This window comes from Pseudonaja textilis, chromosome Z, assembly GCF_049901715.1.
Source record: "Pseudonaja textilis isolate UNSWEBS1 chromosome Z, rPseTex1.2, whole genome shotgun sequence".
Classification (NCBI taxonomy): Eukaryota; Metazoa; Chordata; class Lepidosauria; order Squamata; family Elapidae; genus Pseudonaja; species Pseudonaja textilis.
In genome coordinates, this window is record NC_142008.1 from 135,142,511 (window position 1) to 135,161,053 (window position 18,543).

Genomic DNA, 18,543 nt, shown 5'->3' on the forward strand with positions numbered 1-18,543 from the left:
AGAAAGATTGGATTGTATCTGAGAATTCAGTCCTTCATATTAGAAAAATTTAGCCCAACTCTATCCTTATTAATCACAAGAATCCAGCAACCAGTTGGAGAACATTTATTTACCATTTAGCTGGCATAGTCTCTCTTGTAATTTCTGCCTGTAATTCCAATCTCTATTTCTAATTTTGGTCTCAGTCATTTCAAATAATCGCAGAAGTCCACAAATGTAAAGTTACCAACTTTTATCATACTATGACATAGGATAATCATTTAGCAAAATTAACAGTTTTCCAAGGCCTGGCTTACTGATTAATTTCAAGAAGAAATAGATCATACAATATTATCTTTTCCATGAGCATCTGATTTCTAACATGTTCACTTGTGAATAAAACATAGCATCTCTTTGTCCTCTCTCTTGAATCCACTTATGTAGAAAGGCATCTTCTGAACTGCTTCCATTTCACTTTGTTCTGCATTAGAAGTAATTATACCTCTGAGAGTTCTATAACATGATTCCATGTTATTCTACAGCAAGTGTGTTTTCTCCCTTTGCCAAATCCTATATAGAGGAAAAATCACAACCTCAGCTCGACTGGGTTAAAACGATCTAATTTCCTAAATCAGAATGTTCCGGAAATTAAGCCAAGAGGATAAATCCCTAGCAGCTTCTGGTGCTCCTTTTTTCTTGTGCTTGGAGTCAGCCAATACTAAAAACACGCAGGAGTTTCCCTTCCTTACAAATGGGTATCATCCCACTCAAGAACAAAGGTGTCGTATGCCAAAACAACTGTTGATCCTTCTGGAAAACAGACTTCAAGGAAGGTGACAGAAATAGTTGTGGACAGGAATGGCAATAGCCCCTGAGAGCGAGATGCCCAAAGTGTCAGCTATGCAAGCTACTCCCATGGCAAATTCTCGATGTTCTGGCTTGCTCTGCGTGGAAGAAAAGAGGGGTGGAGGGAAATAATATTTCTCTTAATGACACTGGATGTGGGTTTCTGGTCTCTCTACAAAATGCAATACACAGCTTCCTGCTGGCCCTTTTACACGTGGCACATTACTGTTCTTACATGGTGTTTGGCTAGGGATGTGAACCAGGCCATTGTAGCTTAAACTATTTTTAACAAGCCATGACTTAGTCTATATGAAGCCAACCCATAGATGCTAATATTTTGTACAAGAGATTGCTGGAAGAATTGGGTTCATTGAAAGTATGGAAACAGAAGTTGGATAAAGTCTCCAAAGAAAATAACTGCTCCTTCCAACTTGAAGATTGTCCCCTAGTTGAAATGTCCAGTTCTACCCTTTGCAAAACAAGTGATGAAAATACTTGTTTTATCCTGTAATAGTTAAAGAGGGCCATTGAATTTGATTGCAGAAAAGCCCTGCAAATTCTTATAATGATTCCATCTTTTATTCCAGGTGAGACACACAACTCCTGGTCAAGAGCCACAACTTATCATTCTTCAGCCAGTTGATGTAAAAACTAGATTTGGGAAGTTAGTTCGATGGGTGGTTAATTGTAAAAGGCTATATTTAGAGCCTATGCTACAATTTTGATGTGTTTCCTACTTAAAACGGGGTGGGGTGATGTGGGCACTCCCTGGCCAGTGTTAAGATATGGTCAGCAGGATGCCAAGGACTATGTCATAGGAAATTTATTTGTTTTACACAAGCTCTCCTCTATCCACCCAACATATGACTGATCTTCCATCCTTCCAGTCCCACCTCTTGCTTCTTCCCTCAAACTCACCTCTTCGCTGACACAGTGGAAAGTGTTCACATAACCAGCTCCTCCCAGCAATCCCTCATACAATATCAGCACAAAAACCACATAAATGTTCGGTAAAAACATGTAGCTCACAGCAAACAGGAGAAACACCATATTCAGGCACTAGAGGAAGAACGGAAGAAAATTAGCCTGGTAAAACAGTAGCGATTGTCTGGAAGCCAAATCATAGATAGCAAATAGTTTACGGTGGCAGGTCACAAATTACTCAAGTAGAGCAGGGGTGTCAAACTCGATGCTTTGATCTGGCCCGCGGGGTCACACTGGAAACAGCGAGGGACCAGCCCACAGTGCCTCTATCAGCAAAAATGGAGCTTGAGAGCCACGTGCGGCCCTCTCAAGCTATGTTTTTGCTGGCAGAGAGTTGCAGGAGGCCGTCACAGCCGGAAATGGAACCTGGGAGCCCGTTTTCACTGACACTCCTCTACTCGTTGCAAAATACCTTATGCCACCAGACTCAAAATTCTAGACCTAGAAAACCTAGAACTACACCGCCTTCAGTCCAATCTAAGTATAGTATATAAAATCATACATTGCAATGCCCTACCTGTCAATGAATATTTCAGCTTCAACCATAACAATACAAGAGCATACAATAGCACACAAACTCAAGATTAACAGCACCAAACTTGATTGCAGGAAATACTACTTCAGCAACAGAGTGGTCAATGTCTGGAATATTCTACCTGACTCTGTGGTTTCTTCCCCAAACCCCAAAAACTTTAACCTTAGACTGTCTACTATTGACCTCACCCCTTTCCTAAGAGGTCTGTAGGGGGCGTGCATAAGTGCACCAACGTGCCTACCGTCCCTGTCCTATTCTTTCTTTTATTTTTCTTATATGTATCCATGTATTCATAACTATGTTTTTACTTATACTTATTATCTTGTAAGCAATTGACAAAAATAAATAAATAAAAAATAAAAATAAAAGGTTGCCCCGATATGAGTGACATCCAGCTAGCCATGTCCACCCTGGCTTTCCGAGGTCAAACACAACCCTGATGCACCGCTCAATGAAATCAAGTTTGACACCCCTGAAATAAAGGCTCGCTGGTTCTTTTTTGTTTTTAATCAGTCCTTGCCATCTCAGGTTTTTAAAATCAAATATCTTTCACAGATATTAACAGCTTATGCCCTTGATGAATCCCTCTTGGCTGATTTTGATAGCTATTTATGATATTGATAGAATATTGAATTGCTTACAGTAGTCAGATTTTGTTATTTTTATTTTTTTGCCTGGTGCAAACCAGCTTGAGTCTATGAAAGTATAAATATAAATAATTCTAATACATAAATACAAAGCAAGCGGGAGGAGTGGAATAACAATCAAGAGAGGACCTGTTTTAAGTAGATGGGAAGGACGTATTAAATAGAGAAGAAGGGGAAACATTGGTGAGGGAAATTTTTTACCTGCAATATAGCCAGAAGCCATATCTTTCGGATCCGTATACAGCTGGCAGAAGAACGGGAAATAAAAACCCCTGCCTGATAAAGCATTTGATACCTGCAAAAAGACAGTAGGAATTTGGCTCAAGCCACAATATGGCTGGTTAAATTGTTACTTCTATATATGAACATACTAACTGTAAATATAAAAAAATTATCTAGACTTAACACAAGAAGTTTCACGTCTATGGGTAGTGCTCGACTTGTGACCACAGTTGGAACCAGAATTTCTGTTGCTAGGCAAAGCGATTGTTAAATTACACCGGATTTTACAAATGATTTTTGCCACAGTTGGTAAACGAAGAACTGCAGTTGTTAAGTGAGTCATGCAGTTGTTAAACAAACCCAGCTTCCCTGTTGAGTTTGCTTGTCAGAAGCTGGCTGGGAAGGTTGTAAATGGCAATCCCGTGACCCTGACTGATCATAAATATATGCTGGTTGTCAAGTGCCCAAATTTTGATCTGGTAACCATAGTGATGCTACAATGGTTGTTAGGTGCAATGACTGGCTGTAATTGACTTTTTTTCCACTGCCATTGTCACTTCAAACAGTTGTTAGACAATTGTTTGAAAGTCAAGGGCTACCTGTATCTTTTTTCTAGCCTACCAACCCTTCTCAGTCAGCTAGAAATTCATTTTTTCCCTACCAAGTAACATCCAGATATCAGTTAATCATTGTTGGGTGAGGCTAATCGGGGTTACAGTCTAACATTTGGAAAGCACCAAGCAAGAGGTAGTTACTTTATCACCTTCCCACTTACCAGCGATATTGTTCAGGGTGATTTAAAGTTGTGTTTCGAAAATACAACAATTCAAACTGGGAAAGAACAAGACAGAGAGTCAGTGTTAAAAAGAAAAGGGGCAGAAAATGACTCAGCGCCCACTGCCAATAAAGGAATGACTACCGATTCCACTGACCAGACCCTGGTTGATGAAGTATTCGGCAAAATACACTACAGACAAGGGGATGAGGTATTTCAAAAGACCCTGAAAGAGACAAAGTGAATGAGTTCATTGTGTGAACAGCCAAATTGTTTAAGAAACCACCAGGCCCTTCTTCCTACAAGTAACACCATCATCTACACAACTATAATTTGGGAATATCATATTACGTGTTAATGTCTGCATATAAATAACATGCAGATAACACAAGAACTGCTTCTGAAGATTCTTATACATTAAAGCATTACAAAATTAAAGCCAAAAAGTACAGATAGCCCTCAACTTACAACCACAACTGAGCCCAAAATTTCCACTGTTAAACAGGACAATTATCAAGTGAGTTTTGCCACATCTTTCTTGCCTCGGTTCTTAAGTGAATCACTGCAATTGTTAAGTTAGTGACATGGTTGTTAAGTGAATCTGTTCTCCCCATTGACATTTCTTGTCAGAAAAGGTGATTACCTTTTCACGTTATGACACTGCAACTGTCATAAGTATATGCTAGTTGCAAGTGGCTGAATTCTGATCACGTGACCAATGTAATGTTGCAACAATATGAAAATTGGGCATAAGTCAGTTTTTCAGTGCCATTTCAGTGCCAAATGAATGGTTGTAAGCCAAGGACTACCTCTATCTTAAAGTACCTAATTACGTGGATTATTTGAAGTTCCAGGGAGAATATACCCATGTGAAACAGACCATGGAGAAGGTTGAGGTGATGATGTATTATATTGGCATAGCACCCAATTTTGGGTTAATAGAAGCAGATGTACTTCAGCGTTATAATCTTAGTAAAGTACATTACAAGATTACAATGTGCATGATAAACATGCATAAAATGTTGCAGCCTGTGTTATCACAGAAGGTTGCAATACCGGTAATAAATAAAGGAATAATGGATGGAAACTGAACAAGGAGAGATTTAACCTGGAAATAACGAGAAACTTTCTGACAGTGAGAACAATCAACCAATGGAACAGCTTGCCCTCAGAAGTTGTGGGAGCACCATCACTTGAGACTTTCAAGAAGAGATTGGACTGCCATTTGTCAGAAATGGTGTAGGGTCTCCCGCTTTGGGGGTGTGTGTTGGACTAGATGACCTACAAGGTCCCTTCCAACTCTGATTATCTGTTATTTGTTAAATTATAAAAAAGCATCATAACTTAAGTATTTTTGATGATAGAAATATGGGAAATTGTATAAATATAATTATATAAATTAAAGGTATCAATGAAAAAACATGAGTTTGAAAGGCAAGAACTGTATTAATGGTTGATTTTCACTATAAGTTAATTATTTGTATATTGTCTGCCTACTGTTCCCAAAATGTGTTTTGACCTAGTCTCCATTTATTATTACATTTATATCTTTTTTTTTGTTCAGGGTTGAAGGGGAATACATTAGGACTCTCTCCTCATGTTTTTCCTCACAATATCATGCCTGTGAGTAAGTTGAGCTGAGAGAAAACAAGTGACCCAAATTCACTCAAGGAGTTTCCATGACAGAAAGTGAAGTAAAACCTGAGTCTTTCTACTCCAGCAGCAAGTAACATACCTGGGAAACACTTCTCTTTCAGGTTCACAGGCCTCCCTCTGTGTTTTTTTTTTAATCCTCTTTTTCAAAATTAAGAAACTTCTTGGCTTTGACAACTGCCCTACCTTATCCACTAATATTTACAAAATGTATTCAAATAATGTTCTTTCTTCTTCCCTTTTGCTACCACATTTTTAATCCACCTCTTTCCAGAGAAATCTATTAAGAGAAGATTAAATAGCTACACAATATTCTTGCAAGAGATCCTTCTAAAGCCAACACGGGTGCCAACTGTTCCCTAGGCATACTTACTGTTGATCCCCACTTAAAACCAACAGGAACATATTTACACTTGCACAGCCCAAAAGATTCTTCCCACCTTCTCTGAGCAGGCTTCTTACCTTGGCAACCTGTTCTTTTTCCTGCAAGGTGAGCTGAGGCTTTTGTATCACTGGAGGTGGAAGAGACCAATTGAAATTATAAAGATGGCATTGTGTTTTCCTCTGAGAAGTGTTACAGAAACACACAAAGCTGTGGGGAAGTACACAGCTTAAGAGTAACCTGATGTTAAATGAGTTAGCATTGACTTACAACCGATTGCTTAGCGACTGAACTTCTGATAGATCTACTTGGGGTGGTGGGGGAGGAATTATGATCTAGATTTGAAGTTCTGATGTTCAAGGCACCTCAATGATGTGACCACATTTTTGGCGCTTGGCAACCAAGTTGCATATATAGCTGTTTGCAGCATCCCAGTCACGACTGCATTTTATGATGTTTTTTTCAAAAACCACCATTTACTTCCAGTTTTCAGCACAACCATGCCCATCACAACCATTGAGTTGCTTAATGACCATGTTTGCTTAGCAACCAAACTGATTCACTTAATGACCGCTACAAAAAAGATTAGAAAATTGGGTTGGTCACGTAACTGACCCATTTTACAACCATTACAAGTTACAATTGTGATGGGTAGGCTCCAATATGGTCGCAATTTGCAGCATCTCTGTCAGTGGTGGGATTCAAAATTTTTTACTACCGGTTCTGTGGGCGTAGCTTTGTGGGTGTGGCAGGGGAAGGATACTGTAAAATCTCCAGTCAGAGGTAGTATTTGCCGCTTCTCTGAACTACTCAAAATTTCCGCTACCGGTTCTCCAGAACTGGTCAGAACCTGGTGAATACCACCTCTGGTCTCTGCATTTGGTTTGATTTGGAACATGGGGGCTTTAAGGAAAGAAATAGTTGCTCTAAGCAACAAAGGTTTAGTACCGCCCCCCATGCCCCCATCATGTGTCTTAAAACCTACAACTCCCTCTCCAAAAATTAGGGGCACAGAGCAGGCCCTTCAAAAGAGGCTTCATGGTATGGATGCATGCAGCCTGCCCATAATTAATTGAAAAGATGACAAGATTTGTAATAAAATCATTCCTGCCTTTGGCCTGAACAGAGGGCGTCACAGTGAAAGATGCAGAAAGAGCATTTTTCAGGGAGAAACGATTTAAAGAGAAGAACATGCATTAATTAACGCAGTGGTGGGGTTCAGCCAGTTCGCACCACTTCGGGAGAACCGGGTATTAACTTTCTGAGCAGTTTGGGGAACTGGTTGATGGAAGAAATCATTAGGGCAGAAAACCGGTTGTTAAATTATTTGAATCCCACCACTGGGAACATGCTTTCCTCTTCTGAAGTCAGGGGAGTCATTCACACCAAAGTCACTTACTTTGAGGGACTGTCAATCTGTCCCCGAGAAGAGGCTGCTGGATCACAGAAGGACCACGTGGCGATTTTGGCTTGCAGACCCCCCAGCCACAGCGAGGGGCTTGAGGAGGGGGAGCCAGCAGGAAGCAATAGCTATGGAGGTGGAGAAACAGGGAGATGGTCAAGGGACTTAACAAGATCCCGCCAGGTTGATGCTATAGTAATTATCCCCCAAATAAGCCATAGCTTGCTTCTGGCTAGCAAGAACATGTTACCTAAAATTTCATCCGATTGTTTGCTTATTGTTATTATTCTCACTAGCCAAAACAATGAGAAGGATCCTTTTTGTGACTAATGTCACATTTAAAAAACAAATGTTTAAAAACTAAACACTACCGAGTGCCTCTCCTCAAAGGTGATGGGCGGTCCAAAAACATGAAATATAAACAAACGAATAAATAAATAAATGCAAGGAAGCTTCAGTGTCAAACTCGCGGAGTCACGTTGCCATCACGTGATGTATCTCAACGTTTTTTCCCCTTCGCACAGCTGGGGTGGGCGTGACTCATCCAGCCTGCGGGCACCAGTTTGACACCACTGAGTTAAGGGAAGAATTTCTGGTTGATTCTTTGCTCCTAATTTTCTGGAGTAGGTGCAGGTAAGAATCTTTAATGTTAAGCCTCTCTCCCCTTATTTTTCCTTGAAAATGGATCCCACAATCTTGAAAGGAATGGCTGGGGAATTCTGGGAGTTGAAGTGCATGCATCTTCAAGTGGCCAAGATTGAAAAATATTGATCTAGGAACTGCAAACCTTGCGGGATGTCCAATCTTCAACTATGGTATGAAGTATTAATTAGAGAGACTACCAAGTTCTACAATCTTAGGAACAGTTAAAACACATGTAACTGAAAAGGATGCAGAAGGACTGAAGAATATTGAAATGTAAAACAAGAAAAGAAAATAGCATCTTCACAAAGATGATTGCTACTACCGGTACAAAGTGCTTTTCTGTTTCTTCTTAAAATAATTCTTATTTATAATAATTCAATTTTATGGCAGACCCCGACCAATACATTCAACAATATAAAATTCAAATAGAACTAGAGGACATAATCCAGATTAACATTGCAACTTTTGATCTTCCAGTTTTGGACTTCCCCAAAGATGGACCGCTGACCGCGATTGTCTGTGGCTTTGGTCCATGCTTCTTCATCTGAGAGCCCCAATCAGCTAGATCTGGGGCAGAAGCTGCCTCATAGGGGTGGCAGAGGAAGGGGAGACCATCAACTGGGTAGAGGGGGGTTGCAAATCCCCTCCCTGGCTTGGCAAAGCTCCCTCCCGAAGACGTCTGAAGTGGTGGTCTAAAATGGCCACCCTGAAGGGGAAGAGTAAGCTAGAATAAGATTGTGCAGGAGAGAGAAAGGAGTGGACAGCAGGAGAAACAGGATGTTATAATTAAATAAAAGGTACTTCAGGATTAATTTTAAAGAATTTTTTAAAAAAGGACTTTAAGAGGTGAAGAGAAAGGAGAGAAAAAAAAGGGTGTGAATTATTTTTGACAGCGGTGGAGCTTTGAACCGGAAAAGGTAGAAGCATGAAGAAGATATCATTTAACTAATTTGGATCAATTGAATTTGATTTTTTTGGAAAACTGTGGTTTAAAAAGCCCTGAACAGAGGGGAAAAGGGGGGGTGAAGATTTGTTATGATAAAGAGTGCCATCTAATCGTTAAAGTTAATTTGTTTTGTTGCTAAAAGATTCTGCTTCTAAAAAATCTTAAGGTTCATTGATACAATATAAAAGATCTTTGAAAAATTAAAACTTTGAAACGAAGAGAAAAGCAGGAAGATTCTGCCCTGGGATTAATTGTGGATTTTGGCTGGATTTGGATTTGGACTAGTTATGAACTTAAAATTTGAGAGGAATAAAACAAAAGCTGACTGTTGGAAACTAACATAGACACTGTTTGGATTAAATTACTAGACAAAAATGTGTAAAGTGGCAATATCTCTTCTGGACTTAAAAATGGAACTCAGAAACATGAAAGAAATATTACAAGAACGAGGTGAATCGCTGGGTTATACTTTAAAATTCTTGGAAAATGAGATATTAGAATATGAACAACAAAGACAACAAAGACAAAAGCTGAAAGCTGAAGTGGAGCTGACAACAGAAGAGGCCATTTTTAACAATCATCGGGAACAAAGAACTCTGAAAAGAAGGAGGAGAAGAGTGGGAAATAAAAATATGAGACGTAAGAAGTTAAAAAAGAGAATATCTGTAAATTCAAAAAGGTAAACAGCAGAAAATTGAAGGGTGGAAGGAAGCTATAAATAGGGAGGGGGATAAAACTGGAGTGGCAGAATAAAGGGGAGAATAAAAGGGAAAAGAAGGGATGAGAAGCAGGATTTGGAAACAAAGAAATATGGGAATTGTAAAAAAATAAAAAGGAATTGTTTATTTAGAATGCATAAAGACAATGGCTAATTAATATTTTAAAAGGGGATTCTGCAAGGTGAGGAGGGGTAGTTTAAATATACTTAAAGTTATGAATATTGAAATTGTAAATAATTTTTATGAATTTAAGAAGGGGAAAAACCATGTAGAATCTGATTTATATTTGCTATGTAGTTTTAAAAAGGATTATTAATTTCAATTTTCTAGGTAATAAAGGTTAAATATTCATTGAGATGAAAAGGGAAATAATTAGTGAATATGTAAATTTTAGAGGTGGCACAATTAAAATTGGTAATTTAAGGGAGAAACTAATTTTATAGAATGATTGTTTTAAATTCAATTTTATGAATGGATGTAATAAGAATATGTGATGAAATATGCAAATATGACAGTTAAAAGTATTAAAGTATAACAACTATGAAGATATGTGAAATATAGGTGAATTAAATAAAGAGGCAAGCATTTGGAATAATATAATATAGAAAACGTATAAAAAGTATTGTTAGGAAAAGAAGTTGAATATAAAAATTGAATATGTAATTATGGTCATATTTGTATATAAAGATGAACCTGTAATCACACTGCTCACTAAAAAGAGACATTTTTAAAATGTGGAAAACTGAAATAAAACTTGTTTTTTAAAAAACCCTGCAACTTTTGTTTCTATTTAATTACATCTCACTCTTCCCTATACTGAAGCATTGGATCTAATGAGCATCTAAATAAAACTTTGCATCTTGCTGTGAGATTCTAGAACCTTGGTTTGCAAACAACAGCTAGCAGAAAAATAATTTCATTGACTAGGGATTTTGTAAGCTATAGAATATAACTAAAAAAGAAGCGAGATGAGACAGTATTTTTATCACACTCTCCCCACAAGGAGAGAGATTTGCAAGATTGTTGAAAGCGCTTCAAGGCAGTCCAGACCAGAAAATCCAAATCATAAACACTAAAACTATTTTTATTATAAGATTATAGTAACAGAATATTGCTAGTCTGAATGTGCCTCTTCCGTTTCTGCCTCTATGTTCTACAAAACTAGGGAGGGTTAATTCTGAGATGCTTTCTCCAATTACATTCCTGCTTGGGATTTAGATTTATCAGATATTGTCTAGATTGTAGCTCTTCTTCCTGTCTCTCAAAGTTATTCTCACATCCCATTAAGCAGTTGCCAGGTGTGACATGGGTGCTCATCCCTGCTTCAAGGCATTTTTTTGGCTCTGAGTCCAAAGTATGGCACATTCATATATTTCATATGCAATCAATATCCTGCTTCTTGCTTCATTTTATGCTCTCCTAACCACCAACGTTCATTCATTCATTGCCCATGTTTATTATATCCATAAATACTCTTTCCTCTTCTTATTTTCCTCACAACAACAATTCTCTGAGGTGATTTGGGCTGAGTGGCTGGCCCAAAACCATCCAGTTGGCTTTTATGGCTAAGGTGAGACTAGAACTCATAGTCTCCTGGCTTCTAGCCTGGTGCCTTCACCATTATACCAAACTGGCTTTCAATTTGTCTTCTTAACCTGTGTTGCCTCTCCTTTTTTGCGTCTGCATGAGGCTCTCTTTCAGGCCCCATTTTTAGACCTCACCTGGCCAGCATGATAACAGGAACAATGGTCATAAAGAGGAGAGTATCCTGTGGAGTCAGGCCTGCCTGTGTCAGTCCGAGGTAGGAAAGGGCCCCAATCAAGCCAGCCCCACCTGTTCCAGATGACCATGCAGACACCACAGCACTTGTGGGAAGAGAAGCAAAGGAAACAACATGAGTCAGGGAGCTTTTGGTATACAGTTTCCACATAATCACCTCTAATCTAACCGCAGTCCTTGTAAGCAAGAGAAATACAGGATTTTAAAATGATGCATATATGAACTTTTGAGGTGCTCATGCTTCAATAAAGTAGTTTTTAAATCAAAAGCTGCTCAACATTTCTCATGAGCATATGTCAGTATTACCCAGGTGCTAGCCAATATGAACTCTGTCTAATTCAAATTTTTAACCACAACCTAACTAAGTTGGATCCATATAGCTTATTTCTTCCAGAGAGAAATAAACATGTTAAGACTATTTTCCAACCAGAATATTTAGTATAATACATCTATCTTATTTGAATCTTATTAAGAGAGCCAGTGTTAAGGCAAAGAAAATGTTACCCATTAACATTCAGAAATGTATTTAATAGTTTCAGCAGTTCAGTTTAACATCAAAGGACATATGGATCCAGTTACATTAATAAATAATTACTGAGTTTTGGTGGCTGCAAAGCTTATCTATAACTGTTCCTCCCACTTCCTTCCCACCATATGTTTCTGGGCCCAAGTTAAGCATAAAACTTCCTTCAAAGAGAAAAACTAAGATTGGGCAATGGGCTCTGAACTCTGTTACACAACCTGGCCAGACAGTTAGTAAGAATTATTTTGCTTGGTTCACTATATGTATGTATCCTGTCTACATAATTATGGTTTTGGAAGGGGAAATAGTTTTGATTATATACAGTCTGTTCTGGTGGTTTTTATAAGTTATCCAAATGGTACATATTTTGATGGCTACTAGATATCTCTTCCTGTAATTTTTGAGTGCCAAACCTGGATGCTCATAAAGTTAAAGTATCATTTACACAGGTGGCATTCAGCAGGTTCTGACCAGTCCTAGAGAACCGGTAGTGGAAATTTTGAGTAATTCAGAGAACCAGCAAACACCACCTCTGACTGGCCCTGCTCCTATCTATTCTTTGCCACCTGAATCCCAGCTGACCGGCTGGGTCTTCTTTTGTTGCCCTGCACAGGAGAACCGAGCTGGAAAGCAGGTTAGTGGGATGGGGAGGGAATGGAGATTTTGCAATAACCTTTCTTCGGGAGTGAGGAGGGAATGGGGATTTTGCAGTATCCTTCTCCTGGAGTGGGGTGGGAATGGAGATTTTACTGTATCCTTCCCTTGTCATGCCCACCAAGCCACATCACAGAACAGGTAGTAACAATTTTTGAATTTTGTTACTGATCATATATATAATCATATAAGCAAAGAGCCACGAGATCAATTCCTAGTAAAGAGTTTGAACCCCACAGAAGAAAATCTATTATCTAAGGAGTCTCAATACAGTAAGGCCAAAATTAGTCAGATGGTACCACCTGATGGTCAGCATAACCAAAAACACCACACAGGATATACCATGTTTATGTATGTAAAGAAAGTTTTCTCTATTTGCTGGGGGGATGGAGTGGGGGGCTGCAATTTGGAGGCCACCAACACTTTTCTTTTTCAGTTTTGTCAGTGAGAATATATAATTTGGCTTTCCAAATCCAGTTTCTGCCTTCATACTCATTTTTTTTTTAACGAAGTTACTTAGTCTTATACTGAGGCTGGATCCCACGGCCATCACTTTGTAGAGGTGGTGGCCATGACATTTTCTCAGATTTCCAGTTGGATCCACCGGCCCAGATAAACTGGACATCTCAACTCCAAAGACTAATTTGGTAAGCAAGCAGGAGCCACACCTAACCCTTTCATAAGGTATCATCCAAATCCTGCAATTGTCCTTCTCTATGTTTACCTGTTGAAAAATGATGTGAGTGCCAGGAACGTTATTTCACCAAGACCAGATGATATACTGGCAAGCACTACACCTATAGGGGTGAGGATGAAAAGGAGACATCACATATAAGCAATCTGTCTCTTGTTATCAAATCTCTGAACTGTGCAGAAGGCTGGGCCTGGCTTCTTCTGTCACAAATCTATCAGTTGTATACAGTATCATCATCTCTGTGCAAGTTTTACAACTTCAGAACTTTGGCAGAAATATTTAAATTAGAAATGTATTTTACTGAATATTTATTTTTGCCTTCCAGAAGGAATACTTCTACTTGGAATTCCAATCAGATTTCACCTTCTCTATTGTACTCTATTCCATATCTGCACTCTCTTTTTAACAGACATTTAGAATTCTTTTACCACTGAACATGCTCTATCTAGTTTGATATTTTGGCTCCTTTAAAAAATTATATAAACCTTATGATTTCTCCAACCATGTTAATAACTTCGATTTTATTTTTTACTTTGGATGAGTAGCAAGTAATGACATGATAAACCAATTATGATAAACCATAATTCTGGTATATTATGACCAGTAAATTAGGGTTATGAATGTCAGTTGCATTTGATTATGCAGTCAAAAGGACATCGGTGCTATAAAAAAATGGCTGGGTTGAATGGCAAACACACTTGTTTCCTCCAAAATAAGAATAATCATCTGTTTTAAGATTATACACACATGAAAATGATACTCACCCAGAAGGCTTTGTGTTGTGTTGGTGGAGAAGGCCACTAGTAAAAAGCTGCCCCAAGCTGAGGTGACACAAATGGCAACACGCAAGCTGTTGAAGGGAGGAGAGGAGAGGGAGGGAGGGAGGGAAGGAGGGTGGGAGAGCAGGAGGGAGGAAGGAAGGAAGGAAGGAAGGAAGGAAGGAAGGAAGGAAGGAAGGAAGGAAGGAAGGAAGGAAGGAAGGAAGGAGGGAGGGAGGGAGGGAGGGAAGGAAGGAGGATTAGAATTAACTACTAAGCAATAAACAGAGACTGTTTCTGGTGTGAATGCATGTTCCTTTCTCCTTAACTAAAATTTCCTAATTCCATTGATTTCTTACCTTGATATGAACATACAATAGGAAAAAAGCACTTACAAGCACATTTTCTTCAAAAGGCAAATGTAATCTCTTTACAAGCAAATCACACAACAGGTCAACATTCTCTAGAGCAGTGTTTCTCAGCCTTGGCAAATTTAAGATGTGTGCACTTCAGCTCCCATAATTCCTCAGCTAATCTCTGGCTGGGGAATTCCAGAAATTGAAATCCACACATCTAAAAAGTTGCCAAGGGTTGAGAAACACTGCTGTAGACATTAACTTGCAGGTATGCTGGAATACTTTTATTCTTACTGGATATGGCCAGGTTGGAAAAGAGAGCCCAAGGCACTGATTCTTTTGAATGCAAAGCATAACAAAATTGGACAACTTTTTCCATACATCATGGACATTTCTTTATGTAAAGAAAGTTTCCATGAGGAGTTCAGGTATAACCTACCTTTAAGGTAGTTGTTAAAATGCTAGCTAGGAACCAGGATATTATGAGTTCTAGTCCCACCTTAGATATTGAAAACCAGCTGGGTGACTTTGGGCCAGTGATTCTCTTTTAGCCCAATTCACTTCAGATGGTTGTTGTGGGGGAAAAAAAGGAGGAAGAAGCATTATATATGTTCACTGTCTTAAGTTACTTATAAAAGTAATAAGGCAGGATGAAAAAACTAATAATAAATAAAAATACCTTCTATTCTCTTACCTATAATGGTATGCTAATTATTTTGCACCAGTGTAAACTTACCCATATGGGAACAAGTGGATGCAAAAAGGAGCACTAAATTTGATGAAGAGAGTTGGCAAAATGTCTGCCAGCAGTACTGCCTATACAGGATGCAAAACAAAAAAACAAGTAGTTGGTATCCAAACCTCAAAGCATTTTGCTCCTTTGCCTGCCTGATCAGGCCTTTTCACTTACCCCAGTCGAAATGGTGTTGCAATCATACCGAGAAGTGTTGGTGGTGGTATTCTCTGGAGAAGCACTAGGAGGAATCTGAGTGGAAAGCAAAGGACAGGAAGCAAAACTCAGGTATGGGATCAACAACCTGTAAGGTGCTGCAGCTGCGGCTGCTTGTGTTTACTGAGCAAAGTTCCATGAAATCAGCAAATCTCTGGTCAACACTCTAAAATCTCATTAGATCTGACAATCTCAAAAGGTCAACGTGTTTTAACTATGTGTATGTAAATACAGGTAGTGCTCAACTTACAATAGTTCGTTCAGTGACCATTCAAAGTTACAATGGCCCTGAAAAAAGTGACTTACGACCATTTTTCACACTTACAACCATTGTAGCATCCTCAGGATCATGTGACCAGAACTCCAATGCTTGGCGACTGGTTCATACTGATGACCATTGCAGTGTCCCAAGGGCATGTTGTAATCATCTTTTATAACCTTTTGACAACCGGGTTACTAATTTATCCACTGCAGTGATTCATTTAACAACTGTGGTAAGAAAAGTCATAAAATGGGACAAATATCTCACTTAACCACAGAAATTTTAGGTTCAATTGCGGTCATAAGACGAAGACTACCTGTATGTACATGTACACATATACCACAGTATCTAGATACTACAGTACAAAAAAAGGAGGAGATTCTACGGATAATATCACTGGAAGCTCTGAATTATATTTTCCTGAATGTTGCATGAGTGAATTCTAAGAAGATACAAAAGATAAAAAATGCCAACAGTTTCTCATCACCATCTTCCGTATAGTGCAGGGGTGTTCAACCTTGGCAACTTTAAGACTTGTGGACTTCAACTGAAGTCCACAAGTCTTAAAGTTGCCAAGGTTGGACACCCCTGATATAGTGCCTTCACTCAGAGCTTTCTGGGTTTACTACAGGTAATCCTCATCTTATAACTACAATTAGGACCAGAATTTCTGTTGCTAAGCAGTTATTGTCATGCCCAGTTTTACAACCTTTTTGCCACAACTGTTAAGTAAATCTCTGCAGTTGTTATGGAAATCCAGTTTCCCCCAGTTTGCTTGTGGGAAACCAGCTGGGAAGATCGGAAATGACAATCACATGATCCTAGAATGCTGCAACCCTCATAAATATATGTTGGTTACCAAGTGCCTATCTTCTGATCATGTGAATGTGGGAATACTGTGAAGGTTTAAGTACAAGGACAGCTGTCAAGTTTTTCAGTGCCATTGTAACTTTGAATGGTCACTAAACAAATAGTTCTAAGTCAAGGACTTATTGACCCAGATGATCAATGTCAAATGGCTCTCTGCTAAAACATTCCTGCCAAATTCAACAAAAATGTATTTTATACCTCATAGATAATCTAATAAAATGAACAGCAGCCTTCTCAGTCTCTGGCTATTGGCTCAACTGGTTGAAACTAATGGGAAAATCCAGAGATAAGCAGTCCTGCTTCATTTCACATTCGTGTGCTTCCTTGTTCTTGCATACAAATTTTTCCTTGTATTTATTTTCTACATATTTATTTCTTCCAGTAACTGACATTTTCTCTTGACCTATTCCTTATTCTGCTTTTACGCAAACATCCACACAGTTGTCCTCCTTGCACACTCACCGGTCTAGTCCCATTATGTTCTGGCACCTTTTGATTGCTGAGAATGTCATGGGCTGCACTCAGCATCACTACATAAGCAAAATTGTTGCAGAGACCAAGCAGCCTGAGTGAGGAGGAGACAATTTAGGACACATGAAGGTTACCACATATGCATACATCAGTGTTTAGGTTCCTAAAATGTGTTAAACTATAGAATAGATACTTAGTTTTGGCTTACTGGACTGTACAAATTCAAATATTGTGGTTTACTGTGGTGTTTTTCAACCTCAGTGGCTTTAAGATGCTCCCAGAATTCCCCTGCCAGTATGTTGACTAGGGAATTCTGGGAGCTGAAGTCCACACATTTTAAAGTTGCTGAGATTGAGAAACACTGCTTTACTGTATAAACTTGGTTGCACTAGATCCAGCCAATAGTGGCTTTTTAAAGTATTTTAGTGAACTATGCTTTACCATAGTATGAACTATATCAATGCTATCTTTTTGTTCATTTTTTATTGTAATTATAGATTTTTTTATTGTAATTACAGACCCCTTTCCTTCACAACAGAGTTCAGATGCATGTAAGCAGGGTTCAAACACGGATTGGATCCAGATCAGTTTAGCTATGTTTGTTGCATCAATCATTTTTTCAGACTATATAAAACATTATCGCCACACTCAAAATTCCCCAAAGCTCTGATGCATGCAACATAATGCATGCAACTAGTTGTACAAAGTGTGCTGCAAATAAATAGAATGACCCAGCCTGATTGGAAGAGGATGCGTAAAAATATCAAGTTTGTAGAAAAGACACTCAGAAAATAAACATGGACACAAAGCAGAAGTGCATAAGCTTATGTTCTCCAACACGAAGAAGCTAGTTATCACACAGCAATATTGATGAAAGAGGAACTATGTGTAGTAGTAATTGAAGATGTGATATTGAACATCCTGCATCGCCTTGAATCAAAGAAGCAGCGTAAAGAAATTCACCAAAAGCCTGCATTGTTTCTCAGCTGGCTGCAAGCATCCAGGGTGACTTCAGACTCTGCAGAGAGCGCCACATCTTCATTTTCCTCTGTTTCTGGGGAGAGAACAAGCACAGCTCTATGAATTGAGGAGACATGGGGGCGGGGGGAGGGGATCTGAACATGATATCAGACTCACCCTCAGACTCGTCGTAGGCTTCTTGCCACCTACCCCCTGCGTGTCCCATGGAGGAGGCAGAGTCAGGGCACTAAGAGGGATCACCTACAATTAAAAGGAGGATAACAATGCACAATAATTTTTGGGGACTTTCAGGGATGCACTGAGATGCTCCCTCTGGCTTGCGCTCGCCCCCGTCCCATTCATCCCTCTGGCTAAAGCTCCGACGCTACCTTTAAGAAAACGTTTCGATTAGACTCTCCTGCAAATCTGGGGGCAGAAGATCGGAGAAACTGAAATCGAAGTCGTAGGCACAGCAACTCTCCTGCAGATCCTACTTCCTGGTTTTGATACCACTTCCTCCCTCCTGCCACGC

The 18,543-nt window shown here is 39.1% G+C and overlaps 1 protein-coding gene across 2 annotated transcripts; it reads right to left on the reverse strand.

Moving 5' to 3' along the window:
* Positions 1-217: 217 nt before the first annotated feature.
* Positions 218-18,522, reverse strand: CLN3 (CLN3 lysosomal/endosomal transmembrane protein, battenin). 2 transcript variants are annotated; one of them, XM_087917524.1, is made up of 16 exons: positions 18,401-18,522; positions 18,189-18,272; positions 18,015-18,099; positions 17,043-17,145; positions 15,410-15,484; positions 15,236-15,315; positions 14,150-14,235; positions 13,416-13,488; positions 11,457-11,600; positions 7,423-7,553; positions 6,104-6,153; positions 4,146-4,214; positions 3,989-4,044; positions 3,193-3,286; positions 1,744-1,884; positions 218-923 (listed from the first exon to the last, which is right to left on the reverse strand). In XM_087917524.1, the coding sequence occupies exons 2-16, from the start codon at positions 18,235-18,237 to the stop codon at positions 804-806; spliced, it is 1,356 nt and encodes a 451-aa protein (XP_087773650.1). In that variant the 5' UTR covers positions 18,238-18,272; positions 18,401-18,522; the 3' UTR covers positions 218-803. The 2 variants fall into 2 exon arrangements, with proteins under 2 accessions (XP_087773650.1, XP_026567896.1); XM_026712111.2 differs by having other exon boundaries at positions 18,015-18,105.
* Positions 18,523-18,543: the final 21 nt, after the last annotated feature.